We start from the raw sequence: 21,239 nt of genomic DNA, 5'->3' as shown, positions 1-21,239 counted from the left end.
TTGTAAAATGTTTTATATAGGCATATCTAAATACAAGCTTCAGCATCTGTTGTTCTACAGTCTCTTCAGGAACTTGACCGTCTACTATAGCCTTCTCTTTTTCAATAAAATAAAATTACAACACCCACCAGTGTCACAACACCCCCAATTATCATGACAGCACAAGTAGCCTCGCCACAACACCAGCGATAATCATCACGTCACAAAACACCCAGGGCGTAACATCTATGATCTAGTTATAACCCCAGCATTAATAACAGTTGTTATCTGCCTCAACAAGGGTCATGAGCAACAAGGGTCATAAGCGACAAGGGCAAGCGTCTTATCCACCATGCCTTCATTGTATCAGGATTTCAGCCGACTGTAACTTCTCCTTCTGCGTTACAGGGAAATAACTAATGTGTTGTTGTTAGTTGCTCTTTGTAGCCCGACTAAATGGCCACTTTACATTCCTCAACTATTTTACATATCACTGAAACTATTTGGATAGGAGTCAACAACCTCTTCAATGGACGCAATTGCAAGTGGCGTAAAATTAAAAAGACACTATGGTTCATATTGCTGTATGAAAATTAATATGACAAGAAGCAGTCATGTGGATGTTTTGCCCAGTTCATTTATATGTAGTAATACTGCTAATTATAAGCGTTGTAATTAATGTGCAGCAGTTCAGGAGGAAATTAAAACGATGTTGAGTCTGGCAAATTAGCATAGAGCCATATAATTGTCATTCTTATGAAACAAATGCAGTAATAAATTAATGGTGCTACTCACCCACTGGGCCAACACTAGAGTATCAAATGAACAAAACACCATTATACATGGTGGTGATACACCCGCGCAAAGCACCAATAACATTCCAAAGGTTTATGATGAAAAAAAACAACTGTGACGAAGCACAGAGGCCAACTTGAAGTTAGGTCAAAGGTCAACGCACGATCAGTTATAGGAGCCTAGCCATATAAACCCAAGCCGCCTTACGACTTTTGTTTTCGAATTTGTTCTGCTGCTTTGACATTTGATGGCGGCGCACGAGTCGAGCTTGCCAGATGGACGAGATATTGTGATTATATTACATAACTCACATATATAATGATTTGACTGTTGCCATTAATGGCGTTCAGTTTACTGTACGACCCATAATCATCATGCGAGCTTTAGTGAGGAAGGACAAAATAGGACATAATACAAATAGGACAAAACGTATTTGGCTTATGGATGTCAATCCACAATTATCCACAATTTTTTCTTGATCATCAAGCGATCAATTCACATATAGCTTAAATACATAAGAATTGCAATTTCCAAAGTTTCAAGGATCAAGACATATTTTCCATCTTATTAATAGCTACTATTTCATTCATTTATTTATTTATTATGCACCCTATACCCATCCCGTAGGCGGTGGTAGAAAGGGTTACAGAGGCACATAATAGGTTCAGCCCATAGTTCATTTAGCCATGCAAGGGACAGTCTTGTGAAGCTAGTTACACAACTGTTAATATTATATATACATATATATATATATATATATATATATATATATATATATATATATATATATATATATATATATATACATGTATATAGCTATTAGCTCTTGGACTTCCCCATTCCCCCCACCTTTCTAGCCGATCAATTCTTTTCCTCTAATATGTCTACTACATATTTTCTAACACATTTTCTCTTGTGCCAGGTGCCTGACCAGAAGATCGAGCTGGTGTTCCTGGTAGACGCGTCGGCGTCGGTGGGGGCGGAGAATTTCTTCAACGAGATCAAATTTGTCAAGAAACTGCTGGCCGACTTCGCAGTCTCCTACAACCAGACGCGCGTCGCTGTCATCACCTTCTCCAGCAAGAATAAGGTGAGTTGAAGATGCAGGTAGTGGGGTTCAGCAGTCCTCTTACGATGTAAATATTTTGAACTTTGTCTTCAGTGTAAATAGCAGTGGTTCAGCAAATGATGATGAGTTCAGTTCAAGTGATCATATCGACATTATAATATACTGTGATCTTTATATATATTAATTGTGAAAACTTTCCAATTAACTGGAACAATATCATTGAAGAGCTGTACATATTTCGGGTGATTAAGTGGTACATTCTTGCAAAGCCACTAACACGTATTTAGTTTTAGTACACACGAAGGCCAGAGTCCAGAAAGTGCAAACTCGCCAGGAAAATGCATTAGTCAGGTCTGGCAGATGGGATATAGCAACCCTGATGCAAAGGTCACAAAGGACCCTCTGAGGATGAGATGATTGCAAATCATCTTCACTGCCAACGAACATAACAAAGCAATATCGGTAATGATTATCTGGTAGAAGATGGCAAGGGATAAGTTGTAAGGATACAGGTAGAATGAAAGGGAATGTGGGAGGGAGGGTCGAAGCCCCCTTCCACCATGTGGAAGAGGTACGCAGTAAAGCTGGAAAAGGGGTGCAGCCAGTATGTGTATACAGTTGAACAATGATAAGGGTGCTGCCAGTATGTGGGAGAGATATGCAGTTGAAAATGGTAGGTGCTGCCAGTATGTGGGAGAGATATGCAGTTGAAAATGGTAGGTGCTGCCAGTATGTGGGAGAGATATGCAGTTGAAAATGGCAGGTGCTGCCAGTATGTGGGAGAGATATGCAGTTGAAAATGGCAGGTGCTGCCAGTATGTGGGAGAGATATGCAGTTGAAAATGGCAGGTGCTGCCAGTATGTGGGAGAGATATGCAGTTGAAAATGGCAGGTGCTGCCAGTATGTGGGAGAGATATGCAGTTGAAAATGGCAGGTGCTGCCAGTATGTGGGAGAGATATACAGTTGAACAATGGTAGGGGGTGCCGCCAGTATATTGTGTGTATTGATCATATTAAGCAAGACGTACACAAAGGAAAACCAATAAGTGCTTAAAAATAATGGCAATAGGCTACTGAGAACCAAGCCCCGAGAGAGTACGGTAATGGTTATCTCTGAAACCTTCATACCTGTCAGTCTGGGACATCGGTGTATCAAGTCCCATTATAAAATTGATAGTGCTGATGGGTTGGATTACGTGGGGAGCTTCACATCGTCCCACAGTCCTCTGTCTGCCACTTAAGCTACTGACAGCTGTATCACCCTCAACTATCTAAGACCACTATCACCTGCACCTTTGAGAGCATTGTTCATTGTTGTTTACCAAAAATATGATTGATTGATTGATCGATGAAGATTAAACCACCTATGAAGTGGCACGGGGATGAATAGTCCGTAAAAAATATGATCGTACTACCAAGCGTCTAAGTCTGAATGAAAAGACACATCAAACACTTTATGTAGCATACATAAATCTGTGTATCTATGTATTTACGTATGTAGCTTAGCCTAGCATTTTAAAAGCACTACAATCACCTTCTGTGGTTGATTGTTCAATAAATCCCTGAACTATATGTTTGACAAATCTCTCATGCACCCTGTCCATGGAGGACAGAAGAAAATGTATATATTCTGGTTATCACTGTAAATGTGTGGCCACGTCTGTGGTAGAAAATAATAATAATAAACAAAAGCCTGAATGATACGGTTTGGTTCCCCATAGTTGGCTGCAGGAAGCCGTTGCCTTTATTACTCTTATCAAGGTCCCGCTAGGTTATATATGGACCTTCCCAGGATGTAACCCACAACAGTTGCTTAACTAATAAATAAATAAATAAATATGTTTATTCAGGTAAGGTATATACATACAAGTGATGTTACATTAATGGATTGATATATAGATAGAGCTAGTACATACAATGCCTAAAGCCACTATTACGCGATGCGTTTCGGGCAAGAAAAACATTAATATCTAGAACTTAATACTAGAACTTAAGATATATCTAGATATAAGATCTATAACTAGTCTATAACTAGATCTATATAATAAGATCTATATATCTAGTCTATAACTAGATCTATATAATAAGATCTATATATCTAGTCTATAACTAGATCTATATAATAAGATCTATATATCTAGATATAAGATCTTAAGATCTAGATATAAGATCTAGAACTTAAGATCTATATCTAGATATAATATCTAGAACTTAAGAACTCTCCGGTTCCTATTTACTGCTAGGTGAACGTAAGTATGAGGTGAAAAAAAACGTGCTCAAACGATTCCATCCCGACGGTGGAATTGAACCATGAACCATTCGACTGTGACCCAAATTTTTTCTTGGCGATTTCTTCAAGCTGAATTTTAAAGCTCAGCAGAGTTTTGGCATTTACAGCTTCGGCGGGTAGGCGGTTCTATGGGTTTATAACCATGTGGGTGAAAAATCATTTCCTGTTTTCAGTCCTACACCTTGGCTTGTTGAGCTTGAAACCGTTGTTTCTTATTTGCGTTTCATCTGACCTTTTGACTCCTGGTTCAATCTTGACGCCGAGCGAGAGGAGCGGAAGTCTGGATACCTCCTCCACCTGGAAGCCGCCGGTTCACGTCCTGTTTTCGCGTTTTGGCTTTGCTACTGCCGTTTGGCATCCCTCTTCAACGGTTCGGTTGTACGACGCCTGGCGCACATATTGCCTTGGGTCACGGGATTGTTGATAGATTTTTTTTTGGCTTGTTCTGGCTGGTTCTCCCGGCGGGGTGACGGTGTTCGGGGGCCGGCTTGGCCGAGAGGTGCCGGGGGTTGGTGGGTCTTGGTGGGCTCCTGGTGTGCCCTCAGGTGTGGTGGGCTCTTGGTGTGCCCTCAGCCGTGGTGGGCTCTTGGTGTGCCCTCAGCCGTGGTGGGCTCTTGGTGTGCCCTCAGCCGTGGTGGGCGGCCGGCTTCTGCTCTGCCGGGGATGACTTTTTGCGTTTTAGTTGGGGGGCAGAGTTTTGGTTTTGCTACCTGGTGTTCTCTGTGTGGAGCGAGGCCGGTGCTTGTCACCCTGTCCTCAGTTCAGGCTCCTTAAATAAAGCGATTTAACATTATTATATATTCCCTGATATCCTCAAAAAAGCAAGAGTAACGCCAGTCCATAAAGGAGGCAATCCGGCGGACATAAACAATTATAGACCAATATCAAATCTACCCATTCTATCAAAAATATTTGAAAAAATTATTTACAAACAGCTCTATTCCTACCTCGTAAAATTCGACATACTCAGCCCCTGCCAGTTTGGCTTCCGGTCCCAAAAGAGCACCAACGATGCAATCATTAGTCTCCTTGACATTATCTACTCAGCCCTTGACAAAAATGAGTTTCCGATTGGACTCTTCATTGACCTAAGAAAAGCCTTTGATACTGTTAATCACAACTACCTCTTACTTAAACTCCAGCATTATGGAATCCGAGGCCTTGCCCTTGACTACATCCGATCCTATCTTAGTGACAGACACCAATATGTAACCATCAATGATACAACTTCTTCCACTCTACCAATTACCGTTGGAGTGCCACAGGGCAGCATCTTAGGACCTCTTCTATTTCTTATATATATAAACGATCTGCCTAATGTCTCTAATATTCTCAAACCTATATTGTTTGCTGACGATACTACCCTTATCTACTCAAACCTCAACCCACATACACTAAATAATGTTGTGAATAATGAATTAAAAAAAGTCCACTTATGGATGTCAACGAACAAACTAACATTAAACATCGAAAAGACTTACTACATCTTATTTGGAAGCAAATCACCAAATGCAATTCAGCTACAGATAGACAACATTAACATCAGTAATAAAAATGATGGCAAGTTTCTTGGCCTATTCCTAGACAAGAGACTCAACTTCAGCACCCACATTCAACACATAACTAAGAAAGTCTCTAAGACAGTTGGTATACTCTCCAAAATCAGATATTATGTTCCTAACTCTGCTCTCCTCTCACTATATTATGCACTAATCTACCCCTATCTTAATTATGGTATCTGTGCATGGGGGTCTACCACTGCAAACCACCTTAAGCCCATCATCACACAGCAAAAATCTGCTATCAGAATAATAACTAACTCTGCTTTCAGACAACACTCAGCTCCCTTGTTTAAATCCCTAAACTTGCTAAATATTAACTCCCTCCACACATTCTCTTGTGTCAACTACATTTACAAAACCCTGTTCTTAAATGCAAACCATGCTCTGAAACTCTCCCTGGACAGATGTAATAGGACCCATTATCACCACACCAGAAATAAATATCTCTTTGATATCCCCAGGGTCAAACTTAATCTGTGTAAACACTCTATGCAAATTAAGGGACCTAGTCTATGGAACTCACTCCCTAGTGAATTGAAAAACTGTAAAACTTTTGCCTTATTTAAAAGCAAAACCAAAAAGTGCCTAACTTCATCTTCTTAGTTTCCTACACTGAGCTTTAAATTTGCTCTGTACCTAGTGTTACCCAATCTCCTAATTTTTATGTAATATCAAACAACCTTATCATTGTGTTCATTGCTGTCTTCTTTTATGTGCTAGCCATATGCTGTATTGTGACTACCAATTTTTGTCAACTACCATTCAAGCTATCATTGCAATCAATCTTATATTGTTTCTGCTGTATTGTGCCTACCAATTTGTTGTCAACTACCATTTTAAGCGGTCATTGCAATCAATCTTAGCTACCTATGTGCTTTAATATACTGTACCTACAATTTTCTCTCATCTTTTTTTTCATTTCATGTAATCTGTTATCATTTTTTTGTCTATAAATTTTGCAAGTATTTACCTCCTTAAAATTTTCTTAGATTAAGGACCTGCCCGAAACGCTGCGCGTGCTAGGGGCTTTACAAGACTGTAATTACCATATTTGTATCCTCACATTCCTTATGTACATTCTTGTGTATGCATAAATAAATAAATAAATAAATAAATATTAAAGCTCAATGTATAGTTAGGCGTAGGTAAGGTTAGGTTTCCAGCTTCTGTTGGTGAATATTTGTACTTGACGTATTGGGTGAAGTATGTGCCGAGTTGCGATTCGAACGGAGGTCGTCAGCAAAGCACTGTTCGAACGTCATCAGTTATAATAATACTAATAATTTTTATTTAAAAAGTACAAACATACATACATAGGATATACAAAGATTATATAAATCATGAGTCAGTTATGAGTTGTACAACCCGTCCCCTACCAACAAACTCCAAATGGTCGCCACAAACCACTTGTTCATGAGTGAAAAAACATTTTACACAAGACTCACAACTGATGACAGTTTTCTCGAGCAGTGCTTCGTTTACGCTCTCTGTTCAGATCGCACGTCTATAAATTATTCCTGATCAATTCTTCTTTCCCGTACTGCAAATACCAACAATTGATAACAGAACCTAACCACCTAAGTTGCCTAAATATTCAGTGCATTCTAGTATGTAATAATATTACCTTATATTTGAGAAATTGACTATTCGTTCATAAATAGGGGGTTGGACGGCTGGATTATAATAAATCATTATTAATGAACATTTGCCCATTGCTTACGACGAAGAGCTGCAATTATTGTTCACATTGTTGTGTTGAAAGTTCTCAGAAGTGTTCAATATATCTCTGAACAGGTCATTCGTCACATCGACCACGTGACACAGGCATCTGAGGATAACCACAAGTGTTCACTGATGGAGGGGGAGCTTCCCAGGATAAAATACTCGGGTGGTGGCACTTATACTCTAGGTGCCTTGCTCGAGGCTCAGGTGAGTACAAAGTGCCATATATTTCAATCTCGGGTAAGTGCCACCTGTTATGCTTGATCAAGACGTCCCAGGTTCGGGTGCTAGACTAAGTACAGGATATATATCAGGTTAAGATGGGTTTTTATCATGTTCTAGATCAGACCAGACTAGATGATAAATACATGGTCATGCTGCAGGCCAGACCAGGCTAATGACCATGAAGTATGCTCCAGCCCAGGCTAATAACCATGAAGTATGCTCCAGACCAGGCTAATGACCATGAAGCATGCTCCAGCCCAGGCTAATAACCATGAAGTGTGCTCCAGTCCAGGCTAATGGCCATGAAGCATGCTCCAGACCAGGCTAATAACCATGAAGTATGCTCCAGTCCAGGCTAATGGCCATGAAGCATGCTCCAGCCCAGGCTAATAACCATGAAGTATGCTCCAGACCAGGCTAATGACCATGAAGCATGCTCCAGCCCAGGCTAATAACCATGAAGTATGCTCCAGACCAGGCTAATGACCATGAAGCATGCTTCATACCAGGCTAATGACCATGAAGCATGCTCCAGACCAGACAAGTCTTATTGCTTGTAATGTGTTCTACGCTAGACAAGGCTACTAATTGCCATGTATGTTTGAAATTAGGCTAAGTTACTCGCCATGTATTATGGCAGGTTCAGGCAGTAATAAATTAAAATTATTTTTTTTATTCAGGAAAAGTACATACATAGTTGATTTACAAACATAATGTTGGAATAATAGATAGATCTAGTACTGTACATACAATACCTAAAGTCACTAATACGCATAGCATTTTGGGCAATGTGTGAGGAAAAACCCCCACTTAGACCAAAACTTAATTGGGATTAGGTATAAATTGTGTTGAAAAAAGGAATAAAAAATAAAAAGGGGGGAGGGGGAACATGGCAGAAATCAGCAATTATAAAAGTTGGTGAACAAACAGTATTGTTTAAAAATAGAAAGACATGGGTTGACATTTAGGGGGTAAGGTAGGTTACATGGAGTTAATTAGGTAGTACTTGGTTTTACTCTTAAACTGGTTGAGAGAGGTACAGTCTTTCAACCAGTTTAAGAGTAAAACCAAGTGCTGTACTACCTAATTAACTCCATGTAACCTACCTTACCCCTTAAATGTCAACCCATGTCTTGCTATTTTTGAACAATACTGTTTGTTTACCACTTGAATATTGTAACACAACTTCTCCCTGCAACAGAGCGTGATAGCCCTCGGAAGACCTGAGGCGGTGAAAGCGGTATTCCTAGTGACAGATGGCTACAGCAACGGCGGCGACCCCAGACCAGCCGCCGCCTTCCTTCAGGCCAGGGGTGTTCGGATTTTTACTTTCGGTATACGCAATGGAAATGTTAAGGTCAGTGAACAACTAGGTGGGGAGGCCCTCTTGTGTTGTGAGTGGGCAAATTTCCTTGGCTAGGATCCTATTTAAAATAATAGAATAATGGTAATCCACGGCTACCATCATGTAACATAATAATTTACCCGAGGACCACTAACACTAGTGGCCTCGATGAGGACAGGAACCGGCTTGTCGAAGGTTCCCAACCCCCCCACCCATTTGCCTTGATGATTTTTTCCATGTGGATTTTAAAATTTAAGAGCTTTGGCATTTATGGCTGTGGTGGGTAGATAGTTTCATGGGTTTATAACCCTGTGGGTAAAAAAGCATCTGTTCTCAGTCCTATAATGTAGCTTGTTGAGCTTAAAACTGTTGCTCCTTGTTTGTGTTACATCTGACCTTTTGAAGAAATTGAAATCATTATTGACGTTTTTGAAGAAATAACAAGCAGGTGCAAGGATGACAAACCCCAATTCTCCAACCCATACACATACCAGTTAATTGGCAGTTATTAGAGGTGGAGCTAAAGAGCCAAAACTCAACCTCCACAAGCATAAAATTTGGACTTTATGGTTTAGATCCAATACATATTCTTGAATAATTTTTATTTCAAGATAGCTCTAATCCGCACATAATTGTAATAATAGTAATTTATTTACACAAATGTGTATAAAGGATACATGAACAGAGGAAGATACATAGGTAAGACAAATACAGTGCATAAAGCCAATAAAATGCAATGGAAAGCCATTTCTTTCATACCCACAAACCCACCAGCCTTCTTCTAGTCTGTCACCAGAACCTTCCTTGCCATTGGAATGTCATTCTAGCCAACTTATACAACACTATAAATTCATCAACTATTAACACCAACATGCACAATTAGCCATGGTAATGTATATATGGAAGAGACCATCAAAGGAAATGCAAACTACTGTGTTATGTATAAATACTGTACTATAATATGAATCAAAATAATCTGTTGTAATTTTATTGTGTTAAGTTGGGTTAAATGTAGTTAATTTTGTATACACATTTTAAGGCTTGTACATTACTCTATATATATTCTTGAAAATCCTCAGTGTTAAACAAAATTCTAGTGATAATATATATGTGAATTCAAATTCAATCCAAATCCTTATTTTTGGGTACATCAGTTGTCTCTAAGTGTATACTGTACTTTACTTTTCTATTTTACCTTTTTACTGAACGGGGTGAGAATAGCTTGAGCTACCTCATCCCTTTGTGTGTATTTTACCTCAATAAACTTATTTCAATTTCAATTTTGATTTCAATTTTACCTTGCATGATCCCACAGGAATTGTATGACATGGCATCAGAGCCAAAGGAGGAGCATTCTTACATTTTGGACTCTTTTGAGGAGTTTGAAGCTCTAGCCAGGAGAGCTCTGCATGAAGGTAGGATTTCCTTGATGCTTGTCAAGTACTCTGGTGTAAAGCACATGGTACAGCTAATAAGCTTTTTTGTTGTGATACTAACTAGTGTGAGAAAATTGAACAATATGAGCCCATTTCTCTAAACCTGGTACAGTAGGTGACAGTACAAAAGATAATTGATCCTACTTATAAAATCTTTAATGGAATTTTTTATGGAATATTTAAACACAATGAAAGGATCTTGGCTTATTGTAAGATAACCTAAGGTGCTCTACGCACAGATCTGCATAGTGGAGTTTTGATGGAACAGGATCCCCGCTCCTGCCTTAAGCTATGCACTGGGGGTGACTACTGCTGCGACCCCTATGCGACCTGCACCTGTGGCACCCATACAGGCCACTTTGCCTGTACCTGCCGTAAAGGCTACTATGGCACAGGCCTTCAGGGCGACTGTAGACGTATGTTGTGTTAACCAATTCATAATAACCTTCATACTTTCCTTTGTGTAACATATGCATTCTAAATGAAACTGCTGCACTGGACAGTGCTGTATATTTACTTGTCTTGTATAATATTCAAAATACACAATATTTAACAATGGTGTTCATTCATTTTTCATGTTAAACTCTTAACAAATTACCATATGACAGGCTCAAAAACAGATATACCTGTAATGTAAATGTACAACCTCCATTTGCAAATATTGAGTTCAAAATGCATATCTATTGTACTGCAATAATATCTATTAACTTTGAATCATTTCATTGTTTTATTGGTACTATCTTTTGCCAGGGGTGGGATGCATATGCATTTCCAGTCATATATTAATTAGTATATTAATGAATATATTAAAAGATGTTAACATGCTTTCAGACAATAATAAGGATATACAATAAATTAATTTTAATCGGAGAATACAAGCAGTTATCATCCTGTATTTTAAGACTAGCTTGAATTATAGGATAAAAACCCACACTTATTTATTTGTGACATTTATGTAAGGAATTTACACAGTCTTTCTCACTCTCCTGAGTGTTTTGTCAAGGTCTGAGTGTGTAATTAGGACGAGACTTACATCTCAACATCTAATGAGGCTGCTATTCTGGGTCCAGTCCTCTTATCCTTCTTGACTGCCTGACCATGTTACCTCTATTCCTGACTACTGATGTACCTGCGGTAATGTCTTTTACGGAATTATGGTCAAGTGTTCTTTCTGTAATTCTGTTATTCTGAGAACTGGAGTTGCTATTAATAGAGGTGTTTATCTGGATGCTATCCCTCGTAACCCTCTCTATACCCGAAGGAACGCTGCTAATGGGACTGCTTTCATTCATCCATTTACTGAGATATAATTTTAATTCACTCGGAATCATTTTCTTAGTAATACTATCCTCCAAAGTAAAGCTCTTGTTGCCAGCAAAAGTATTCAGAGCACTGTATTTATTAGAACCCCTTCCACTAGACCCCTTTACTAGAACCCTGTGTGTATGTATGTATGTGTGTGTGTGTATGTATGTGTATAAAGTATAAAGTGGATCAGAATTGCATTTCACCATTATAAATTCACATTAATCCATTCATAAATCTATGTATCTATGTATTTACATATGTAGCTGAGCCTAACATTTTAAAAGCACTACGATCATCTTCTGTGGTTGTTCAATAAATCTCTGAACTGTATCTTTGACAAATATTTCACCCTGTCCATGGAGGACAGAAGAAAATGTATGTATGGTAGTTAGCATTGTAAATGTGTGGCCACGTCTGTGGTAGAAAATAATAATAAAAAAAACAACTACCCTTCTAGTTCTAATATTATTACTTTTATAGAATATTTCACATTTCTTAGAATCAACATTGTGATTCTTTTCCCAACTATGGTTTGCTACAACACTGTTACCAGCCATACTGGCTTGATACCTGCTTGATGAGGTTCTGGGAGTTCTTCTACTCCCCAAGCCTTGCCTGAGGCCAGGCTTGACTTGTGAGAGTTTGGTCCACCAGGCTGTTGCTTGGAGCGGCCCGCAGGCCCACATATACCTAGTTGATGGGGTTCTGGAAGTTGTTCTACTCCCCAAGCCCGGCCCGAGGCCAGGCTTGACTTGTGAGAGTTTGGTCCACCAGGCTGTTGCTTGGAGCGGCCCGCAGGCCCACATATACCTAGTTGATGGGGTTCTGGAAGTTGTTCTACTCCCCAAGCCCGGCCCGAGGCCAGGCTTGACTTGTGAGAGCTTGGTCTAACAGGCTGTTGCTTGGAGCGGTCCACAGGCCCACCTATCCACCACAGCCTGGTTGGTCCAGCACTTTTTGGAGAAAATTATCATAATTCTACATGCTTTCATATGTTCTTCAATTCAGATCTCAAATTTTTGCTCTGTTTCCCCCACAAACTTCATTGCAATCTATACATGGTAATACATAAATGCCTCCCGGATATAAATGAATTATTAATTACAAATAAGACAAATTATTAATTCATTATAAGTTAAGATGTAAGTCATCATAATCACACACTCAGACCTTGATAAAGCACTCAGGTGAGTGGGAATGGCTTGGTGAAAATTCCTTGCATAAATTTCACAAATATACGAGTGTGGGATTTTATCCTTTGTTATTATGTTTGAGAGAAGACATTACCATTACTAACTAGCTTGAATAATATCTTACTTGCTTAAACTTATGTATAAATGTAGTACAAAAGTAGAACATGCAGTACTCCCATGTACAGTACAGTATTTATTTTTTTTGGGGGGTTGGGGCAGCATGTCCAGCAGGAACATATAAAGATATGCAGGGGCCAGGAGATGTGTCATCATGTACTCCGTGTCCTGACTCCCATATGATGAGCGTCCCAGCTTCCACATCACCTCAACAGTGCTACTGTAAGAGAGGATACGCCCAGGTCGGCATGCAGTGCTCCAGTGAGTCCAATTATGAACTGTTTTGGTAGAATTTTAGTTTTTCATTTATGGTACAGGTTGTATTATGAACATTTAGAGTACAGCATTCTAATGTGTAGTGGAACACTAGTGGAACAGAATTTAGTTTTGCTGTATGTAGCAGATATCTTCATTCTGGTGGAAAGCTTTGTTGCATTGGGAATTTTTTCTTCTAAGTTTTGCTTAAATGAGCTCAGTTCATTGTAAACTGGAATGCAGTGACAACAAATTTAATATAAAATAAAGAAATATTATTTTATATCTTGCAGGATTACATCTTCCTAGTGATAATGGTATCAGAACATATGGAGAAAGTATATTCTAAATTTGCACTAATAGAAATATTACAAGTGTGGCCACAAAATAAGTTGTTTTAAATCGTATCAACAACAAAATAGCTAATTTTAAATGCAAAATAGAGTTTTGTTGCAGAGAGGGGCTCAGAATAAATTGTTCTGTTCAAGTAGAGTTTCACTATACAGTATTCTATAATGTACTAGTATATTAATTTTAAGACTTGTTTAACATAGGTTGCATATTAATGGCATGACCACACAACCAAATGTGAGACTATATACATGTTGGGACCACATATGGTGGGATTGTATATGAGTTGTGCCTATGATTTGGCAAGTTGTTTGTAATTATTTAAATGTAGTTACAGGATGAGAGCTATGCTTGTGGTGTCCCATCTTCCCAGTACTCTTTATCATATGACACTTTGAAACTACTGATGGTTTTGGCATCCATCACCTTCTCACTTGTTCCAACTGTGCTGGCAAAAGTGGTAAACTTTCTAATTTATTTGGCAGCTTTATTTCCTCAATTTGAATCTATGACATCGTTTTCTTGAAGTTGCAGTTTTCAAGATTTCTTGTATGGTCATTGTCAAAGGGTCCCTGTAGTCCAGTTGGGTTCGTTCTCGACTCACATTCGAGAATCCCTTCGGGTGGGACAGAAATGGCTGGGTGCATTTCCTATCGCCAAATGGGCCTGTTCACCTAGTAGTAAATAGGTACTCAGGAGTTAGCTTGTTGTGGGATTGCATTCTGGGGAGTCAGTAATTCGACCTTTTTGGGGGGGGGGGACCTCGATATAAGCTTAAAGTGTATGAATATACTCAGGCTTCCTGTCCCCTGACAATGAATTATTAAATTATAAACATAACCGACTCATAAAGATGGTCAGAAGACATAGTTGGGATCATGTGGTGGAATACTACATTGTAGTGTCATCTGAATGTGCACAGATATATATACAGTATTCCCAATTTGTTCTTATTCCCTAAGAGAAATAATTTTTAATCCTTATATAAATTGGTCATAAATACTTGAGGACAAATTGTACCCTTTTCATCACAATACAACTCTCATGATAAGTTTAGGCTAAATCTAAGTAATAGGAGGTGAGGGAATGCTGCAATTTTAATAATATAAACATATGAAAACAAAACAGAATTGCATACCACAATATTTGTCCAATAACGTGATCATATCGGTGGATATTTGTGGTCATGTCACTATTATGCATCCTTAGTTGTTATTGCATTACAAAATACAGTAAATGAATCAAAAGAATGCAAATGCAGGGAGTATTTTCACACAGTGTCTGCTTGGGCCCTCCCTCGACAGTGTTGCAGTGCCCAGTGCTGGTGCCACCAGAGAATGGCTACTTCGTGCGCAATACCTGCAACAACGTGGTAAATGCAGCGTGTGGTGTCCGCTGCAATCCAGGCTTTACTCTCAAAGGTTCCTCCATTAGACTGTGTGGCGAGGATGGTGTGTGGAGTGGCGGGGACACGCAGTGTGTCAGTCAGTATTCCATAAGTGGTTTATATGTTTATTTAGCACAACTAATAACTACTATACCTTTCTCATTTCAGTTATTAATAAAACATCTTTAGAAACTAAACGAAAATCACCTTTAGGCTACACATTGAAGCCTCACTAAACAACCTCACTGAAGCACTTGTAAACTTAATCTGGGATTCTGATTCACTGAAGTCCAGAACAGTATTTAAATATACATTATATTGATTATGTTAGTTGTTTATATACAGTAATACAAAAATTGTAAATTCATGAAAACATGTTGTCCACCATACTGAATTTTGTTGTAAGGATTTTTAATTGTATAAATGAAAAGTGTGTGCATTTTCCTTGCTAGAAATGTATTATCAGGTACTGAATATAAATAAAAAAAAATTAGAATTATTTTTATAATATTTTGACTCTCATTGGTAACATACCAAAAGTTTAGTTCTGTACTTTACCACCATGAAAGAGTTCAGTTCAGAACCACTCCACTAGTGGAATATTAATGTAAATGTATGAAGTCTCGTATATATTTCTACCTTCAAGGTTTACTAACGTGGAGTTTTAAATTTCACAGACAAGCTATCCAAGACATGTAACTACAGTATACATTCAAACAAGCATACAAACAAACATTCATTCACATAATTCAAACAAGTATGCCCATTATACCTGATTTTAAATGAATATTATCAAAAACCTCATCTATTAAGATATGACTTGCTTTTAACATTTTATTTTGTTCTTATATGCCCCTCTTTATTTTATTTTAACAAATCACCAGAATCCAAGTTTATATTTATTTGTCGTAGTTCCAAATTGGAATGATAGATTTTTCTTTATTAATGTCTAGTACATTTTCCTAATACAGTATTGTGCATAAAGCTTCTCTTGTTTAGTCATATACAGTGGCCAGGCAAGTTTCCCTTCCAGCTACTAATATATGTCCATATTATGATGACAGTGAAGTCCTGCCCCAAACTGAAGCCAACAGAACATGGGACGATGGTGTGCTCCCAGCCACGCCCTACCATGGACACAGAGTGCCACTTTGCCTGTGATCCTGGCTACCAGCTTGTTGGCTCCAAGATGAGAACCTGTCTCCCTGTCGCTATGTGGGATGGTATTTCAGCGTACTGCAAGCGTGAGTTATCACAGAGATGTTATCTGAAGGAGATAATCTTTTTAGGTATGGCAAGCTTAACCCAAGTCGTGTGTAAGATTGTTGGTAGGAAAATTAATGCCATGGGAGGATTTATTGCTAACCTAGCCCTCATACTAATACAGCATATGATTAATACAATACATCCATAGATTATACAGTATTATGACCCACTTTTACTGTCTCTACAATATATACATTATTTATATTGTGTTAATATTATATCACTCGCCCTCCTTTGATTCTTTTGTAGTGTATCTACAATAGATAATTTTTACTTTGATAAATATTAGTTCACATAATCATACATCCATCTCTCAGTAAGTTAATCTCTCATATGTAGCTATATCCCACTCTGACATGTGTCAGCCTGACCTACCCTCCTTACATCATCATCTATGGTCCCACTGACCACATCTTCCCCTGGTCCCACTGATCAAATCTATTTTGGCTACAGCTATCTTCTGCCCACCACTACCTCCTCTACGTCATGGTCAGATGCATCCTAGAACATGTGCCAAATCCAAGTCCAAATATGGCACCAAGTGTGAATTTGCCTGTGACCCCGGCTACCAGCTCAATGGCTCCATTAAGACCACCTGTGTTGACCCTGGGGTCTGGTCTGGTGGCCACAAGACTGCCAGGTGTATAGGTAAGTGTTAGCAGGTGCTTGTGTTTAGGTCCAGTGTTAGTTACCTGGAGCATACCTGGAGAGGGTTCTGGGAGTTCTTCTACTCCCCGAGCCAGGCATGAGGCCAGGCTCAACTTGTGATAACTTGGTTTAACAGGCTGTTGCTTGGAGCAGTCCACAGGTTCTTAAAGTGGCCTGCAGGCTGCTCCAAGCTGATAGTCAGCACTGCTATGTAGGAGGAAACAGAGGAACAGGTGCTGTTAAGCGGAGTGCATGAACAGATGTTGGTGTGTTCAGTGTTAACAGGGCATGAGTGTGGAAAGAGCTGATGTGTGGTTATGTAAAGGGGTGGTGTGAGACAGTGTGACATGCTTGGTTCAGAAAAAATAGACATGGGGCTGCTTATTATGTATTATTATTATTATTATTATTGACTTTGTGCTTGATTCTGTAGATTTTGTAAACTAGAAAATGTAACTTGCTAGTTTTATAATACCATTGTTTACATCTTGATTATATTACAGCTTTCATGTTCTTTCATATATGTTTCTGCTTAATAAATCATGTATCGTACCATTTACACGCTCTTTATCTCCAGATGTGACACCACCGGTATTGAAGTGCCCCAAGAACATGACCACGAAGACAGACCCACATGAGGGCTTTGCAATGGTCACCTGGGATGCTCCCTTTGTCAAAGGTCAATATGGATTTTTCATAAAGTAGGCTACTTGGAAATTGTCTAGCTTCTCCTGCATATCAGTTTATGCTTGCTGTCTTCATTCATTATTATAGTGAATTCCCATTCCCAAACCCTTCAACTTCCCTGTCTTGAACCATAACCTCCATCTTCTCCCCACTATCAGTTAATATCCCTACTTATTGTTTATGTATGCACAAAATGTCCTTGCAGACAACTCTAAAGGTGAGGTGCGACTGGCGACGATCCCAGCCACAACACAGCCTATGAAGCTTAGCATTGGCAACCATACTATCACATACATCGCTAAGGACAAGCTGGGTAACAAGGCCTCCTGCCAATTCTCCATCACAGTTGTAGGTAAGGCCTGTCATAATATATATAAAATATCTTCAAGATTAGACCTATTTGTCTGCAATGTAATGGAGGTAATTATGCTAGTTAAAGAAAATTTATGTAGTGTAAATTTTCTAGATGTAGAGCAAGGGCTGTTCAAAAGTGTAAGGTTCCACATTCAAAAAACATAAGAACCTAAGTCCTTCTTGTTAATTTGTGATCCTCTGTTCAGGAGTGATTGAATTCTGCCCTGAGCTTGGTCTTGGATGCTTCCCATTTGTCAACACTTGACCTTTTCCAGAATACTGTACAACTCACGACAGTTAACTAACGCCATTGTATTTATTTACTGTTAGATGACTAGGCATCAGAAGAAAGTAAATATACCCAAACATCTCCATATTGCCATGGGAATTGAAGTGGTGACCTTTTGGTTTTGAACTGACTGAACCGACCACTGTGCTACTTTTTCAATACTAAGGGGAAAAAGAAATAAGTGTGATAATCAATTTAAAGCAGTAGAGTTGTACAATGTGAATTATGTAAATAAGTCAAAGATTCAAAACATGAACTTGTGTAATATTGTCTTCCCTAGATGAGGAGCCCCCTCGTGTGGACTGGTGTGACTCCCCGCCCATCTTCCTTTCACATGAGGAAGACGTTGATGTCTACTGGGAGGAACCTATTTTCTCTGATAATTCTGGCAAGGAAGTCCAGGTCAGCAAAACCAAAACTTCATCTAATGTTTATTTTAATTAAAGTGCTGTACCTACTGCTTTTTGATAGGTTTATAATGTGATATGTATATATGTGGCTGTGGCCTGGTACAAATATTTTTAATTTTACCAGAAGACAAATACTTAATACATATACTGTACCTGTACTGTACACAGTACTGTATTTTAGTGTCTGCTCATTTATGTTTTCCAGTTTGCAAACTCTGTCCACCTGACTATGTTTACAAATATTAACACATTGACATTCATGCAAAAGACAGGCATGGAGTAATACAGAAAGTGATTTACTTGGCTAATCTTTCTGCTTCTTCCACAAGTTAGTTTTGCTGTGTCCATTGGATAGAAACATGCCCATTCAGATAAGATGACATTGTTCACCATCACCATAAGGATCCATTTAAGCTATTCTCAGGGTCATTAAAGAGGTTATGGAATCACGGGAGAAATCCTTGAAGATTGTAATGGCTACTAGCAGCTCATTCATAAAAACTGAAGCCTTTCAAAACCCTCCTTGGCATCACAAGTCACTGTCAAGAGTGTTGTAAACCAACAATTGTCCTCCCACCAGGAATAGCAGACAATACCTCATGCATCCCACCTAACACATCTTGCATACATCCTGATACCAAAAGTCCATCTTTGATTATTGGAGAAGGGCAGAAAGGTAGAGGCCTGAACAGAAGACTGATCAGCTCAGAAATTTGCTTTTCATCTAATTCTGTGGCTCCCTGAAGAAAGAGGTTAACCCAGAAGGATAGAAGAAGAAAAATCTTGAGGATACAGAACCATTCTTTAGATTAGTGCTCCAAAAGCCACACGAGTTGTAAATCTTCTTGCAAGACATTGTAGAAAAGTAGGTCTTGAAGTTAGAGAAATTCCATAAATCATGGAAGTGGTGACATTTGTTGTTTTTCAAAAAATTAAAAAAAAAATTTCTACAAAACAGTCGATGCTTTGCAACATCACAGCAGTCACCCCTTTATATCCCAGCATCATTAGCATCTTTAAAAAAAAAAAAAAATTATTTGCATCATCGGAGGCGTCCGAGAATGTGCGAGAAGCAGCGCGACCCCACCATGTGGTGTTGTCATTATTCAAATGAGTGCTCCCCATACAAGACGAATTGTCGGCGATCTGGGCGCTCGTTACCCAAAATGCTCGCCAATTGAGGCGATCGTCACTCGAGGTTCTACTGTACATATACTGGTTGTTTACACTATGCCCAACCCCTGGAATATAGTACTGTACTTGATAAATCTTTCTGAATATCATTTAAAAGAATTTTAATCATATATTATGCTTAAAAGTTTACCAACAATTGTTATTAGAAATGTAAATGTCTCGATAAAGATTCCCACTTTCAGAGAGAAATTGTACATAAATAAGTAGCAGCATATTCTTGTTACAGTACAAGTACAGTATATGGAGTTTTGAATTATCATTCAAGCTGTGACGAGCTTGATTTATCAAGCATGAATCAAGCTTGATTTATCAAGCATGAATCAAGCTTGAATTATCAAGCATGAATCAAGCTTGAATTATCAAGCATGAATCAAGCTTGAATTATCAAGCATGAATCAAGCTTGAATTATCAAGCATGAATCAAGCTTGAATTATCAAGCATGAATCAAGCTTGAATTATCAAGCATGAATCAAGCTTGAATTATCAAGCATGAATCAAGCTTGAATTATCAAGCATGAATCAAGCTTGAATTATCAAGCATGAATCAAGCTTGAATTATCAAGCATGAATCAAGCTTGAATTATCAAGCATGAATCAAGCTTGAATTATCAAGCATGAATCAAGCTTGAATTATCAAGCATGAATCAAGCTTGAATTATCAAGCATGAATCAAGCTTGAATTATCAAGCATGAATCAAGCTTGAATTATCAAGCATGAATCAAGCTTGAATTATCAAGCATGAATCAAGCTTGAATTATCAAGCATGAATCAAGCTTGAATTATCAAGCATGAATCAAGCTTGATTTATCAAGCATGAATCAAGCTTGAATTATCAAGCATGAATCAAGCTTGAATTATCAAGCATGAATCAAGCTTGAATTATCAAGCATGAATCAAGCTTGAATTATCAAGCATGAATCAAGCTTGAATTATCAAGCATGAATCAAGCTTGAATTATCATGTAAGCTGTGTCCAGCTCAGTGAATGAATCCATCACTATGTTCATAAATAAGTCCAGTAAGTGGTGGTGAAGATCATTGCCTGTGATGATCCAACGTTGTTGGGCTTCATTGGGAAAGCTCTTTATTACCATTTGGCATTAAATTAAGCAAATGACATTAATGATATTGAATGGGGAGACAGACATTTATTGTTGCTACAGCATTTCCTTATAGGTTTACACCAGAAATTTGCTAAAATATTACCTAGATAAATATTAAACAAAACAATAGTATAAAAACCTGAAAAACACTCGACTGTACAGCGGAGTACAGCGGACTGTACTTACGACTGAAGTAAGCGGAGAGGTTATGTTTGTCCAGATGTGATCTAGAGTCGTGGCAGTGCTATCAGT

The 21,239-nt window shown here is 38.5% G+C and overlaps 1 protein-coding gene across 4 annotated transcripts in view; it reads left to right on the top strand.

Annotated features, from left to right (window-relative positions):
- The window catches only part of LOC123746268 (sushi, von Willebrand factor type A, EGF and pentraxin domain-containing protein 1), an 89,424-nt gene that overhangs the window by 17,795 nt on the left and 50,390 nt on the right, over positions 1 to 21,239 (top strand). For all 4 annotated transcript variants that reach the window (XM_069314895.1, XM_045727615.2, XM_045727614.2 and 1 more), the window contains exons 2-13: positions 1,697 to 1,864; positions 7,491 to 7,625; positions 8,845 to 9,000; positions 10,304 to 10,403; positions 10,664 to 10,840; positions 13,145 to 13,303; positions 14,953 to 15,132; positions 16,100 to 16,279; positions 16,755 to 16,949; positions 17,527 to 17,628; positions 17,842 to 17,988; positions 18,560 to 18,681. In XM_069314895.1, the coding sequence (XP_069170996.1) occupies positions 1,697 to 1,864; positions 7,491 to 7,625; positions 8,845 to 9,000; positions 10,304 to 10,403; positions 10,664 to 10,840; positions 13,145 to 13,303; positions 14,953 to 15,132; positions 16,100 to 16,279; positions 16,755 to 16,949; positions 17,527 to 17,628; positions 17,842 to 17,988; positions 18,560 to 18,681 (1,821 nt within the window). The remainder of the gene's footprint in view (positions 1 to 1,696; positions 1,865 to 7,490; positions 7,626 to 8,844; positions 9,001 to 10,303; positions 10,404 to 10,663; positions 10,841 to 13,144; positions 13,304 to 14,952; positions 15,133 to 16,099; positions 16,280 to 16,754; positions 16,950 to 17,526; positions 17,629 to 17,841; positions 17,989 to 18,559; positions 18,682 to 21,239) is intronic.

The sequence above is a fragment of the Procambarus clarkii genome, chromosome 80, assembly GCF_040958095.1.
Source record: "Procambarus clarkii isolate CNS0578487 chromosome 80, FALCON_Pclarkii_2.0, whole genome shotgun sequence".
NCBI classification, from domain to species: domain Eukaryota; kingdom Metazoa; phylum Arthropoda; class Malacostraca; order Decapoda; family Cambaridae; genus Procambarus; species Procambarus clarkii.
This window is presented reverse-complemented; position numbering and strand designations above follow the sequence as displayed.